The sequence below is a fragment of the Panthera tigris genome, chromosome D3 (assembly GCF_018350195.1).
Source record: "Panthera tigris isolate Pti1 chromosome D3, P.tigris_Pti1_mat1.1, whole genome shotgun sequence".
Taxonomy (NCBI): domain Eukaryota; kingdom Metazoa; phylum Chordata; class Mammalia; order Carnivora; family Felidae; genus Panthera; species Panthera tigris.
The window spans coordinates 74,970,626-74,985,927 of record NC_056671.1 but is presented as its reverse complement, the minus strand read 5'-3'; the positions used below and the strand labels follow the sequence as shown (position 1 = coordinate 74,985,927).

Below are 15,302 nucleotides of genomic sequence, written 5' to 3'. Positions count from 1 at the left end.
GTTGGAAGTATTAACCAACACGTACACAGGAGACAGATGTTAAATATCACAGGGAAGCGATCAGCAAAATCCAAAATATTAGAAATCCATAGGCACTAGATGACCATAGATTAAAGGAGTTGAGAGACATTAACCAAATATGGCATACTTTGTTTGGAGTCCTGTTTTGAGTCTAACAGTTCAACTGTAAAACATTTATAGGACCAAGAAATTTGGACACAGATATTTGCTGATCACTAAAGTATTACTCATTGTTTCAGTTGTGATAATAATATTGAGAATTTTTTTTAAAGAGCCCTTATCTCTCAGAAATGCTCATGAACACACTGAAATGTTCATGAATGAAATGAAGAAATGTCTAGGATTTATTTGAAAACAGGAGGGTAGGGACTGCTTGCAGGGGAAAGGTGAAACAAGAGTGGCCATGAGCTGATTATTGTAGCTGGGATTATTAAAGACTGACTACCTGAGGTTCACTGTAGTATTCTATTTATACATGTTTGAAATTTTCCATAATAAAAAATGTTTTAATCCTTATTTGTTATTCATCTCAAATGTAAACTCTTTATGGATGTAGGTTTAAAGAGCACATGACCACTAGAAGAGGGAGGTAGGCTTCCTTTGGATCTTAACAGATATTTTAATTTGTATATTTTCCACTGCAAAACACTGTTAGCAAAAAATGTCAACATTTTATAATCTTAGTGTTAAAGACTTGGTTTTTGATACTTTGTCAAGTGGGCAAAGCCTAGATTTGGCTTTCATAGCGATAGGTCTCAGTCAGAAATTCAAATGAAAGCCTTATTATAAAAGTTTTAGTAGCTATCTTAAAAGAGAAGTTTTTTTTAAAGTTGTCTAACCTAGAGAAAATCATGTATTTACGTTTCTGATGAAGATTGTTAAACCAAATCGAAATCCTTTGCCTAAAGTCTTGATTTAATTTTTTCAGATGGATTTAATGCCTTTTATTAACAAAGCTGGCTGTGAATGTCTTAACGAAAGTGATGAGCATGGATTTGACAACTGTTTACGAAAAGATATGACCTTCTTGGAATCTGATTGTGATGAACAGGTAATTGAATACTTCCCAGTTAAAGCTTATAGGGATCATCAGTGTTTATGCCTGTTCTGGGTTCTTTATCATGTTTCCATCTCATGGTTTTATGTTTCTCCTTCCCAGATGACCACTTCCTTTCCTTTTTTTAAGTTTCAGTTTCTTTGGCGATATAGACCCACCTCCTTACTCTGTTCTGTACAAGCTGCCAAGGTCATTATACAGAATCTTAGAATTCTTGGATTGGCCCGACTGCTGAGTTGAGTTGAGCTGAGCTTTGACCGTTCTTAAATCCTTTTGTTCATTCTAGACCTGTCTTCCCTATTTTTTTTTTTTTTTTCACATTTATTTATTTTTGAGACAGAGAGAGAGCATGAATGGGGGAGGGTCAGAGAGAGAGGGAGACACAGAATGTGAAACAGGCTCCAGGCTCTGAGCTGTCAGCACAGAGCCCGATGCGGGGCTCGAACTCACGGACCCCGATCATGACCTGAGCCGAAGTCGGACGCCCAACCGACTGAGCCACCCAGGCGCTCCCTGTCTTCCCTATTTTTTACCCACCCAGATGAGTCTGTATCTGAGAAAGAGAGAATAATTAGATGAGTACTCCCTATATGTCCGGTCCTCATTCCCAGCTGTAAACCTGTATCGTACTTCCCTATACTTCCCTGCATTGTCATCACAGAGGAAGTAGTGTAGTCCTGCCTTGATCAAGCCATCATTACTTGACTGTTCATCTTGACTGTTATTTTCCTTAATTTTCTTTCCTTTTTTAATGTTCATTTGTTTTTAGAAAGCACTCATGCACGAGTGGGGGAGGGGCAGAGAGAGAGAGAAAGGGAGAGAAAGGAGGGAGAATCCCAAGCGGGCTCCATGCTGTCAGTGCAGAGCCCGACACGGGGCTCGATCCCATGAACCGTGAAATCATGACCTCATCCAAAATCAAGAATCAGACGCTTAACTGGCTGACTCACGCAGGCACTCCCTTAATTTACTTTCTAATCTGTTGTCTCTGCTTTGTCCCCCATTCCAGTTCATCTTCTACATGTTCACAAAAGTTCTTCTTTTTTTTTAAAGTAGGCTTCACACCCAGTGTTGAGCCCAATGAAGGGCTTGAACTCACGACCCTGAGATTAATACCTGAGCTGAAATCAAGAGTCAGACTCTTGGGGCACGTGGGTGGCTCAGTCAGTTGAGTGACTTTGGCCCAGGTCCTGATCCCATGCTTTGTGGGTTTGAGTCAAGCTTCGGGCTCTGTGCTGACAGCTCAGAGCCTGGAGCCTGCTTCAGATTCTGTGTCTCCCTCTCTCTATGCCCCTCCCCCACTCTGTCTCTCTGTCTCCCAAAAATAAATAAACATAAAAAAAAAAATTATTAGAGTCAGACTCTTAACTGGCTGAGCCATGCAGGAATCCCCAAAAGTTATTCTTCTAAAACAGAAATCTGATCATGCCACTCTTTCTCAAAAGATTTACATGATTCTTCTTCACAGTTTTCAGGAAGAGATTCAAGATTCTTGATCTGTTTCTAGCTTTCCATTCTCATCTCCTCCTCACCTGTGGTTCAAGTCTCTAAATATGTCATGTTTATTATTTTTTGACACACTGTTACAGGTCAAGTATAAGAAGTATTTATATAACCAGGGGAAATGGTCTGGGTGTTTTCTTAGGCACACAGACTACAATGATCCTGAAATCATAAATCCAAATTCAATCTTGCCTCCCACTACAGCTGCCTTACTGAACAGCTTTAAGAATATTGTTCACTATTGTGTTCCTTGTAAATGGTGCCCTGAATATAATGTGATGATGCATATCAGCAGAACTGACCACAGCTTCCCTGAAATCTTCCTGCCAGGAAAATCTTCCTCCTAGGGTAGAAGCAGAGATACATACATCATACACAATTTTAGCTGGAAAGAAGACTGAGCAAATGACTCATGGTTTCTTAGAGATCGGCGTCCTGACAATGTTTCCTATCCCGGTTCCCTTATGTGGCCTTCTAGATTCAGTTAGCCAGATTAAGTTTAGGATGGAGGTCTGGAGGTTACCACAGAGCTATTAAAAGTCTTATTCTTTTGAGTTTTGGATCATGTACAGTGCATTTGAGAGCTAGTTTCTTCACATAATCGGTGCAGTGTCTTCATATTATCAGATGATGTGGGTGCATGCTTGAAAAACCATCCTACAAAATGTTCAGCTTATATTCTAAAATATATAGTTTAATTTTATTTTACTTTGGGGATTTTGTTTAATTTTTTGGAAGGCAAAATGCTTGCCAGTTTACAGGTTACAAGATCTTAGGATCTTAGGCATTACCCACCCCCTCCTTTTTTATAGGCTCTACAGCCAAGGTGGGGCTTGAACTCACAACCCCTAAATCAAGAATCACATGATCCGCTGAGCCAGCAAGGATCTCCCCTTACGCATGTTTTTAGTTTAGTTTATTCCTTTAAATTTTGTCATCATTCCTGTATGTGAATAATAGATGATTGTATTTCTCAAATGTCAGTCTAATTAAATTACTTTCAATTTACTGATTTTTTAATATTACATTGGTTTTGTGAAATGAGTTAAATATTTTCTGCCTTTGAATTAATCATTTTAACTCTACTTAGCTGTTGTGTATATTCAAGGTGTTCAAGAGCCCTTTTAAAATAAAACTTGTTATTTTCTTCACAGCTTCTCATTACTGTGGCATTTAATCAACCTGTTAAGCTTTATTCAATGAAATTTCAAGGGCCAGATAATGGTGAGTAGTGGGTAGCCCTTTAACTTTCTGCTCTGTGGATCTGTCAGCGCATTTTTAAAACTAATGAAATAATAGAGGTAGATATTCCTTGTGTTGGGAAAGAGTGAAATTGTTTCTGGAACAAAGCAAGGGGACAAATGAATGTGCAAATAAGGTAAGATTATTAGGAACTGATGAAACGACAAATTTTACCTTCTTTCTAAAATTTTTTATTTTAGAATTTAAGTTCCCCTCTTAATCTGAAAACAAAGGAACTCTTCCAATTCTTGTTCTGAAACTCCAGTTTCGAAGTAGCCATTTTTCGGGATCACAACTGGGAGAAATTTATTTCACACTCCTCCTATTACAGACGATAAAACTAAGGTTCTGTATCTTCCTGTTTGTGACCTATTAGTAGTTTCATCTTCTTTATATATTATGATACTGTAAACATGATTGTACAGACTTGGCATTTTTCTTTTTATTAAATAAAGAATTTTCCTTATTTATACTCCCTCTTTTTCCTGTTCTTAATTGATTTTTTTGGGAGGGGAGTCTTGGGGACTAGGACTTTTTTTCTGTTTTCTTTTTAATTGGGAGAAACAGTAGGCACCCTGTTTATCAGATAGCATTCCCTTCTCATTTGTTATTTTAAATGATTATGTATTAGTATTTTTCATTAATAAAATTACATCTTCTGGAAATACTCAGTATTTGTGAAAGCAGTTGCTATAGAGATGAGTAAGCAATATGAATATGTTAAGATTCCTTAACTAGCCACGAAGTAATGAGTTTTGGATTATACCCTGAGGTTAAAGGGACTAAGACATCCTATAAATGTGATCTAACCACTCAGCACATCTTAATCCCTAAGATGAAATTTGGCAATTTGTAGAATTAATTTCCTTTGAGCTAAATGTTGTCACTGGTAATGCTCTTCTCCTAAATAACAAATGTACCAATTGTTGGCAACTGCAAGACCCAGCTCAAATGTTAATTCCTTTTATGAAACTTTTTGTTAACCTGCGTGCATTGTCAGACTCTTTCCGCCTTCCCTGCGTCTCCTCATTAGTAGTGTTGCATTATTACAGAGTGTCTTTTATATTGAGGTCAAGAAGTCTGTGAATGTATATGTGTATGCATATTGTGCATGTGTGTTTCAATCTAATATTCTCAGTTCTTAGTATAAGGCTAGCAGGCCAAGAATACACTAGTAAATGTCTATTAAAAAAAAAAAAAGAATGTGAAAATACTCAGAATTTCTTAAAATTCCTGAAGATGCATGTAGGTATGTGCTTATATTTGAATGTGTATCTGGTTGTATAGACTGAACGTAATGGTGAAACGAAGAAAGTATCGCAAGTTTGGTTTTACATTTAATTTTATTCTACCATTTTATAGGTCAGGGTCCTAAATATGTAAAAATTTTTATCAATCTACCCCGATCTATGGATTTTGAAGAAGCAGAAAGAAGTGAACCAACTCAAGCTCTGGAACTAACAGAGGATGATATTAAAGAAGATGGTATTGTCCCACTTCGTTACGTTAAATTTCAGAATGTTAACAGTGTAACTGTAAGTAGTATTTGAACTATATTTAATGGGTGTTTGGGTGACAGTTCATGCTATATTCACTATCCTGGGTGATTCTAAATGATCCTTTAAGGTAGTTTTTTGTCCTCTTGATTTGAAATGAATGAAAAAATTTGAAATGAGTAATATAATGAGCTAATTAAATTTTCTTCTTTTAATTTATCTGTGTGTTCTGAAAAGGAAGGATAGGTTGATTTTTTTTTTTTTTAATTTGTGAATATGTCAGTTACTTTGTATATTTGGCAGTTCTTATTAAAAGTTTGTTATAGACCATTTAGACTTAAACTGAAGATATTTGTACATAATCTTTCATACCTGGTAATGAGTGATGATTGAGTTGTAAAATCCAATTTACTTTTCTAGAACATACAGTTTTTAATAGTGTAGTGGTCATGATCTCAATACAGATGATTTTTTAAAAAGATACTTTTACATTACCTTAATTTACATTAAGTCAACTGCTTCTTAGCAGTTATTAATTGCTTTTCTGAATTATTGTAACGAAACCCAGCATATGTTCTCCCAACCACCTCCTTCTCCCTCCCAGCCCAGTCTTTCAGAGCAGGGAGTAGGAGGGTTAAAGGAGAATAGTGGAATGAATACCTATAAAAACAGTGGGAACCAGCACAGAGTCACTGAGAGCAAGTCGGGCCAAATTAATGTAATTTTCTTGATTTAATGAAATGATTCTGGTTTTTGTAAATTAGAAGAATGCTATAATGTGTTCATTTTAGGAGGTTTTCACTGGAGTTTCACAGAATGTTCTTAGTAGTAAGACGAAGGAAGGATTACCATTGAGATTTCAATATTTGGAATATTTTATCCAAATGAAATCGAAGAAAATGATTATATCAAACTAGAATATTGGTTATCAGATATTTTCCTGACCTACATTTGTACCATTAATACAATACCTGTTGCTTTATTTAGTGATAGAAGGGAGACATTTGTTTATTGGAAAAGCCCTTTCAACCCAAACATCCCGACCTAATCTCTGTCATTGAGAATCGCTATACATAGTTATCTTGTGATAGGCTCAAGTCTTTATGTACTGTGTCCTATCTCAATCAGACATGCTTATCAGTTTTTCGGTGATGAAATTGAAATCAGAATGACAGTTTTGATTGGAAAGGCTAAAGTAAGATGAATTTTAAAAGCAGTGAATATGAACTGTTGTGCCTTATAAGATTCAAAGAGCATTACAAGTAAATGGAGAGCTGGTTTAATAGTTGACCTATTATAGTCTTGGAATTTTTTTTTTAAACATTTATTTGTTTTTGAGAGAGAACACAAGTGGGGGAAGGGCAGAGAGAGGGCGACAGAGGACTCGAAGCAGGCTCTGCACAGACAGCACAGAGCCTGATGTGGGGCTCAAACTCATTAAGTTGAGCTCATGACCTGAGTCAAAGTCAGATGCTCAACCAACTGAGCCACCCAGGTGCCCCTATAGTCTTGGAATTTTTAATTGATAAGCTTGGTTTGAGATGAATCTCTGCTTGCCTATAAATACCAAAAACTAATTCCATCAGAGGATGAAAGAAATATGTTGTCTAAATCAAGAGAGGCAAAATGCTTTTCCTTTTTTTAATGTTTTATTTATTTATTTTAGAGAACCCACACCTGTGTGTGAGCAGGGGAAGGGCAGAAAGGGGGGTGGGGAGAGAATCCTAAGCAGGCTCTGTGCTGTTAGCACAGAGACCGACACGGGGCTCAGTCTCCATGAACCGTGAGGTCATGATGAGCCGAAATCAAGAGTCGGATGCTAAATTGACTGAGCCACCTAGGTGCACCTAGAGAGGCAATATTCTTAAGTAGACAGCATCTAGAGTAATGTGTTTTTTAAAAAAAATACTACTTGGCAATGAGAAAGAATGAAATCTTCATTTGCAACAACGTGGATGGAACTGAAGGGTATTATGCTAAGTGAAATACGTCAGAGAAAGTTATCATGTTTTCACTCATGTGGAATTTGAGAAACTTAACAGAAGACCATGGGGAAAGGAAGGGGAGAAAATAATTTCAAACAAAGAGGGAGGCAAACTATAAAAAACTCTTAAATATGGAGAACAGACTGAGGGTTGATGGGGGTGGTGAGGAGAGAGGGGAAAATGAGTGGCATTGATGGGCATTGAGGGAGGGCACTTATTGGGATGAGCACTGGTGTTGTATGTAAGCAGTGAATCATGGGAATCTATTCCTGAAACGAGCACACTGTGTACACTGTATGTTAGATAACTTGACAATAAGTTATATTTAGAAAAAAAAGAAAAAAACTCCAGCTTAGCCATTCAAACACACACACACACACACATACACACACACACACACACACACACACACAGAAAATCCAATATATTGAAAAAGTTGAAAAAGCATCTGTGAGTAAAGCTGCTGTCTACTATCATGCTGAAGGGAGTTTTTAAATAGAAAGTATAAAGAGTCGGGGTGCCTGGTGGCTCAGTTGATTAAGCAGCCAACTCTGGATTTTGGCCCATGTCATGATCTCACGATTCGTGAGTTTGAGCCCCGTGTCGGGCTCTGTGCTGACAGCACGGAGCCTGCTTGGGATTTCCCTCTCTCTCTGCCCCTCCCTTGCTCTCTCTCTCTCTCTCTCTCTCTCTCTCAAATAAATTAATTAAAAAATGTAAAGAGTCAAGCTTAATAAAATATGCAGGCTATAATATAGTGTAATTTTAGGAGCAGATTTCCAATATTTTTTCTTTTAATATTTTAGGAAATAGAATGAATGGATGAGTATCAGAAAATAGCTGCAGAGACTTTCCTCAGTCAGAAACTAATTTTCATAAAATTTCAACAGCAGTCTGTCCTCTGTAATGAATTTCATACTCTTTCATCATTCTCTCTAAAGAGTTTAAGTGTGACTCCTCCACACCATGACACTAACTTATCAGGAACTTCTATATGTAGGTGTCTTGCTGTGACATCCTGGAGAAGGTGAGGCCAGCAGGGCAAACAGTGGAATTCGTAGTCCCCCAGGAGTAGTAGTCTAAGTGTAGTTTGGATTAGTCCTTCCAAGAGTGGGAGGTATTTTTATTAATAATCTAACAAAACCAGTTAAATTTAAAGCATGTATATGAAAAAAGGATTACAATCATTAATATAAAAAATCTTTTTTTTTTTTTTTTTTTGGTTGGGGGTAGATATTTGTTCAGTCCAATCAAGGTGAAGAGGAAACAACAAGAATTTCATATTTTACTTTTATTGGTACACCAGTCCAGGCAACAAATATGAATGACTTCAAACGAGTAAGTTTATTTAATTGGTATTTAGGGAAAGTAAAAATATAATTTTAAAGAAATAATTTCATTAAGATCAAAATCATACCATGTCATGATATTTGGGGTTAAACTAGAACAGTAGGTTCTTCTAATCACATTTTTGATATCTAACTAAAGGATATTTCTAATAAAATTAAGTCCTACTGATACAGTATGTATTAGTAAATGGTATCCAAATAAGAGGGTGAAAATATTTCCTGAACATAGCATAATGTACAGAACTGTTGAATCTAATATAACATTGTGTATCAGCCATACTTCATATTAAGATCCCTAACTGTAATGAAGTAAAAGATAAATAAAAGGAAATTAATTTAAACCTAAACCAAACTAAATAAATGTTTGGTTGTAGAAAGTAGTTAGGAATAATGTCAAAATAGGAGTAAGTTAAAATCATTATTATAAGTGAATTTTTGAGAATTTTGCTGATATTAAGATTTTGATTATATAGTTTCTGATGAAAACATTTAAAATCACGTGAATAATTTTAATCAAAAAGTTTTACTACACTGGGATGCTTTTAAACCTGTGCGCTGAAGACCACATTGCATAAGCAAATAAATTTTCAGTGAACAGGCAGATTGTATATGTATGTATGTGTGTATGTTTTTGTTTTATTTTGTGAACGCAGTCCTAAGGTTTGCAAAGAATTTGGAACATGTATGGGACCCTTAGGAATGAGAACATTTTGTACATTCGTGGAACTGCTGCTACTTGCTTCCTTAGGGTGACTCCTAAGATCTTACAACCACAGATCAGGGCAGTGCCACCGAGAGCTTGATCAGAACAGAACCCCGTAGCCGTACACAGATTAAGTGCAGCAGCACAGGAGATGGAGGTATCACTGTGTTTCCGATGGATCCTTGGCAGCCGTCTAGAAGGGGAAGTGAGTGTAAGGAGGTCATTATATGACAGGAGGTTTCCCCAGGACTGCCAGTGCCTGGAGGAAGAGGTGTTCTGCTGAGCGATTTCGACTCCTGTTTGGGGACCTGAAGCCATGGGGCACCCTGAAAAACTCTTATTCTTTTTGATGGGATCTACAGATCTAATTTTAATTCAGTTACAGAAAAATTCATGAAACTGCGTCATTGTGGATAAGCTTATAAAATTGTATGCCGTTTTTACAAAATTGATAACCTTGACCATAGATCTTTTAACTGGTCATTTTCGACTACTATATCTTCCTGTCTCATAACATAATTAACTTTTGGGAGCTGTAGGACAATTATGTACTTAGACCTGTCGTGTCAGATGTTTGACATATGTGTAATGACAGGTCAGAAGAAGCAGAGATTAAACATCTACATTTTATGATATGAGATATGCTGTACTGGGAAAATGTGTGAGCACCAAAGACATTTTGGCTGCCTGCTTTGTTACTTTGCCTGTTTGGATTAAATGCCATTGGATTTGGCTTTAACTGCCTTGCATAGTTTGTTTTTAGCTTAATTCCTTCGTAAGATCTACTCTAAGCCATATTATTTCCTCATACCATTAATTCAGTTCAGGTTCCCTGCTTTTCACCTCAGCTCATGCTATTTGATTTCTGTTTTTTTCTGTAAGTAACCACTGCTCCATCTTGACCATCTTCTTACCAGCCTGTCCTTCAGTCAAGTTTTCTAATGTGCATTAATAGTTGTCCATCTAAGAATCTGTCTCCACTTGTTTGGTTTTAACATCCTCCCTTTCCTAATATCCTCCCTCTCCTAATATCCTCCCTCTCCTATGCCTTCTAGCCTGGTTCCTCTCTCTCTCTCTCTTTTGACTTACCAGACTACATGTTTTGGACTGTCTTTAGGCTAGCAAAGGTGTTAGATTTTTCTTGCTTGAGAGTATTTGTGTTTGTTATGTAATTTGGCTATGTGTTCATTTAGCTAAATACCTTATAGCCTTATTTAACGTTACTGTAGAGCAGTAGTTCTCAAACTTTTTGGTGTCAGGACCCTTTTACACTATTAAGTATTATTGAGGACCAGAAAGAGCTTTTGTTAATGTAGGCTATATCTAATATTTACCCTTTAAGAAACTGAAACTGAGAAATTTAAAAATTATTTATTTATAAATAATAAACTCATTATGTGTTAACACGTATAATATTTTTAAGTTACATATTTTCCAAAATAAAAACCAATTTAGCAAGAAGAGCATTGTTTTCTGCTTTACAAATTTTTTTATCGTCTGGCTTCATAGACCCCTCTCATTCTCTGCCTATTTCTCCATTTAGTCAGGTTTGCCACGACAGGTCATGTAGCCTCTGGAAAACTCCATTGTACGCTTGTAACACAATGAGAGTTAAGAAGGCAAATAACAATTTAGCATTATTTTGAAAATAGTTTTGACTTTGAACACTCCCTGAAAGGGTCTCGGGGACCATCAGCCCTAGATTGCACTGAGAACCGCTTCGAGAATAATTTAATACTGTCATGGACTCCTTTCTTGGTGTTTGTCCCTTGCTTTTAATGTTTGATAAATTTGAATTGGTTGAACGATTTTCTTATTTGTGTATATTAATATTACATTTCCTTTTAATAGTTTCTGAATGAGACTTGTGTCATTCATTGAATTGTTCCTCAAAAGTAAGCTAATATTTCAGTGCTTTTGGCATGATGCTAGGACATCAGTGTAGGAAAATTGCAATAAAATTTGGCCATTTTAGATTTTGTCTTGATGAGTCGCTTACTAAAAATTGCAAGTGACTTTTGTTTCTAGAAAAGGAAATGGTAGATACATGGTATAGCACTTGTCCCTGTAGTACTACTCCATGTGTGATCATAGTCCCTGTCATAGCGAGTTTATATTCTTAAAGGAGAATGCACGAACATTTGAAAAGTTAATCAAAATTAATCAAAGCTTAAGTTCAAGTCTCTTCCTGTACAGAATAGTCTCATACTTTCCTAGCCCAGTGATACTTCCTCTTTCCCAAGAATGTCTAGGAAAGGAATGAGAATGTTTTGTGGAGGAAGAGGGTCTTGAACTAAACTGGGAGTAGATATGGATAGAGGAAAAGATAGCAGTGGGCACTCCAGGGAGAATGGAAAATAAGAATTTGGGCATGAAAATGGAAAGGTGCAGGACTTTGTTTAGGCAGTCTGAATTTCAAAGGGATTACATATAGTAATTAGAATTTAAAATTTCAAAATAGATTTGGCATGTATTTTTATCAGCACAGAGAGGAACGTTTTGATACTTTGTGTAGTGAAAAGAGCTACATAAAATGGTTTAAAGAATGATAAAATAGAATTGTTTTGCATTTTCAGTTTACATTTTTATGTTGTGTGAGTTGTTTCTAGATAATTTTAGTTTTCAGAGTGTCATTGATCTTCTCCTTATGTCCCTAAGAAGCTAAGGTAATACTGATGAATCTTGGATGTTGGATAGAAATCTTAGACCACCTTGCATGTTATTACAACTTTAAAGGTTATACTTGTAGGATATTGTAGACTAGCACACATCTCCCACTTGTCTGTTTTTGGCTATTATAGGCATTGTACACACATTATAATATGCACTTGGGCTATTTGTTGTTGTAAATGGATTTTTTGTGTTGCAGCATGAAAAGCTTGCCATCTTAATTGGAAGTAGATATTTTCTTTACTAAACTATGCTCTATACATGGATTGCTTTATTTTAATACAAAAGTAATAACATATAAGCGGACAAAATGAGCAAAATTGAAGGGGCTTCTGCTTCTTAGGGAATGCGGTGCATGTGAAAAGCAGAGGTTTTCTATCACTGTAATAAAAATAGACTTCTAAACTGGCCATTCACCGTATCAGCTATTTTTGTAACATTTCTGTCTGTTTATTTTTCAGCTTTTTTAATGCAACTCAAATGAACTAAAAACAGAAGATTTTTAAAAATGAAGTAATATAAAGATTGACCTTATCTCACCCTACTCCCCTCCTTGCTTCTCTGCTCATCCATATAGCACCTGTCTGCTCTCACCCTTCCCATGTTCTCGCCATTGTTGGTGCAAGATTTCTACAGCTTCCATCATCTGGATCAGCCTTCTTGTTACCTAGATTTCCTCAACCATCTCTTTCTTCAAGTCTTATTCTAGCCATGCTCTGTTGGCCTTCTGTTTTGGCTTTTATTTTGGGCTTGCAACTAGGTGCTTTAATTTCATTATTATACCATGTTGCTCCCCTGACTTTTACTTTTTTTACTTTCTCCTATCTCATATTTCATTTTTGTACTACATTTTGAGAAATAATATTGCAATAAAATGTTGTTAGTAATGCTTTCAGACTTAACTAGTAGTTGGTTTTAATCCAATCTAAGGTTTAAATTTTATTTTTTGGGAACTGTAGAATCATTTTGAAAATCAAATAAGAATAGTTTCATATGTTTCTTTTATACTAGTACTAGCATAATATATTGATTAGTATAATAGGTTGCTTGTCTTTACCCAATGGAACTGTAGCCCCAAAGGCTTTTTGCTGGGTAATTATGGGCACGTTCTCTGCTTTGCCAACCCAAGTGAGCTCAAGGCGTCGAAAGACAGACTGAATGTTAGGCTGGGTTAAACTATTCACATAGAAGATCAATGGACTCTTTACTGAATAAATATTTTCGACACCTAATTTTGATGTACCTAGACTATTGTTTGAGGTGTAATATAAACACTTAAAAATGAATAAAAGAGCTTCTTTATGTTTTGGGGTGAGAAAATCCATATTGGAATGCTGAATTTCTTCTTTTTTACAGAGAATACACATTGGCAAGTTGAGAGTTATCAACCTGTGAAACAGTATGCAGATTTGTGTCTTCCACTGTATCACATCTGCTAAAATTTTAATTTTTAATATTAGTTGTTTTTGTTTTCTTTTGCTTAATCTAATAGCTCTGTGTTTTGTGTGTTCCCCAGTGATAATGATGATCAATAATGCTTTCAGTGTTTATATGCTTAAATTCATTTGTGATACAGATAGTGCCAGCTCCCCTTCTTTCTTAAGAAGGCTCCCCTTGGCCCTGAATTTTTTTTACTCTTATCCACATACTTTTACGAGACTGTCTCTTTAGCATTTTTATGGCTTTTTAGGCTAACACATGGTTTTTGTAGATCAGAGAGGAGATCTTTTAAAGTAATAAAAGTGGTTTTCCTCAAGGTCAGGAAAAGAGCATGTTTAACATCATATGATTGAGAATGAAGTGGGTTTTTATAATCTTCTCTCATGAATGACACTGACCCAGCCATGTTCCATTTTAGACCAGGCATGTACAGAAGACCTTTATGAATTTTGCTTGATTCAGACTACCGTTAGGAACAGAATCAATTTAAAATATGAAAATTACACTTATAAATGTACATAGAAATCTTGTATACAAATATATACTCAATAGCTTGCAATTGCATTCCTTCAGTGGCGTTTCTGCTATGAGAATACATTATCTAATGATAAATTACAGGTTTTAAGTAAATTATTTGCTTAAAACTTAGTTGTAGAACTTTCCCACAGAGGTTTTGTTTGCTAGCACTGTTGGTAGAAACCTAGTTTATTCTTACATTTTTATGCTTCCACATTTGTAGCAAGTAGGCCCTCCAGTAGAGAATTTTCCTAATAATTGACAGAAACAAGATTTATTCTTTATGTTTTTTATAGTACATTTGTGGCAGCCAGGGTTTTTTTAAAAATAGAAACTAGGCAAAACTAGCCATTTTTAATCTGTTTTCATTGCAAATCTACATATTGAGAGAAAGTCTAGAAACCTGTCATCTTGGGCATTTAGACATAAGTTTAGCATACTCTTTTAATTCTAGAGTATTTTGTGATCGACATTTGATTTCTAATTGCCTAAAAATAGGTTGCCAAATATAGTTCACTCATAAAGCATCATCCTTTTATTAACTTCTCTAAACTGTCAACCTTGTTTTGAAAAATTGCATTACTTTTCCTTTAAACAGTGTGGGAAACCAAAATAGCCTGCATGTGTTTTATTTTTAATTCCTTGAGGCTGGGAGGAAAGGGACGGTCACAGTGTGCTTCAAACAATGAAAATACACTGCATGCCAAAATAAAATGGAGGGACAAAAATTAATACCAGGTTTTAAAGATGATTACCTGTTAGTAATATTTTGAAAATAACACATACTTCTAAACGAATAAGATGTACATGTAAAGTTATTTTTGTTTTTCTAGGTAGTTGGCAAAAAAGGAGAAAGCCACTAAGGTACAAAAGACACTGGAAGAGCATATTGCAATCAGATCTACAGCTCCTGGATAATTGCTTGATTCTCGCCAGAGACTGTCAATATTCCCTTCATTGCCATTACCAATAAATCATTGCTTTTGTTCGGATGGTATCACTAGTGTTTTTATTGTAATCTTGATACATGGAGTTGTAAATAAAAGTCACTACTTTTGCCAAGCTTAATTTTTGTCATTTTAAATAAGTATTTTCTCTTTTCATTTATTTGAAAATTGGCACACTTCTGATTTTAGAAGGGACTTACGTGTCTGCTAGTATATTGATTGAAAGCTAGTTTCTTTCTATAGGGGAGCAAGACTGTTTTATTAGGGAATTAAGGAGTACATGTGTGCTCATGTACACACACAGCAAGTGATTTTGATAAATGGACTTAGAACAGCTAAGTATGGTAAAATGAGTACTAACTCATGTTTATTA

At 35.7% G+C, this 15,302-nt stretch overlaps 1 protein-coding gene across 1 annotated transcript in view; it reads left to right on the top strand.

Annotated features, from left to right (window-relative positions):
* Positions 1-15,050, top strand: part of TXNL1 (thioredoxin like 1) — a 33,177-nt gene extending 18,127 nt beyond the window's left edge. The window contains exons 4-8 of the mRNA XM_007080476.2: positions 950-1,072; positions 3,736-3,805; positions 5,186-5,358; positions 8,538-8,642; positions 14,816-15,050. Of these exons, the coding sequence (XP_007080538.1) occupies positions 950-1,072; positions 3,736-3,805; positions 5,186-5,358; positions 8,538-8,642; positions 14,816-14,845 (501 nt within the window). The 3' untranslated portion in view covers positions 14,846-15,050. The remainder of the gene's footprint in view (positions 1-949; positions 1,073-3,735; positions 3,806-5,185; positions 5,359-8,537; positions 8,643-14,815) is intronic.
* The last annotated feature ends 252 nt before the right edge of the window (positions 15,051-15,302 follow it).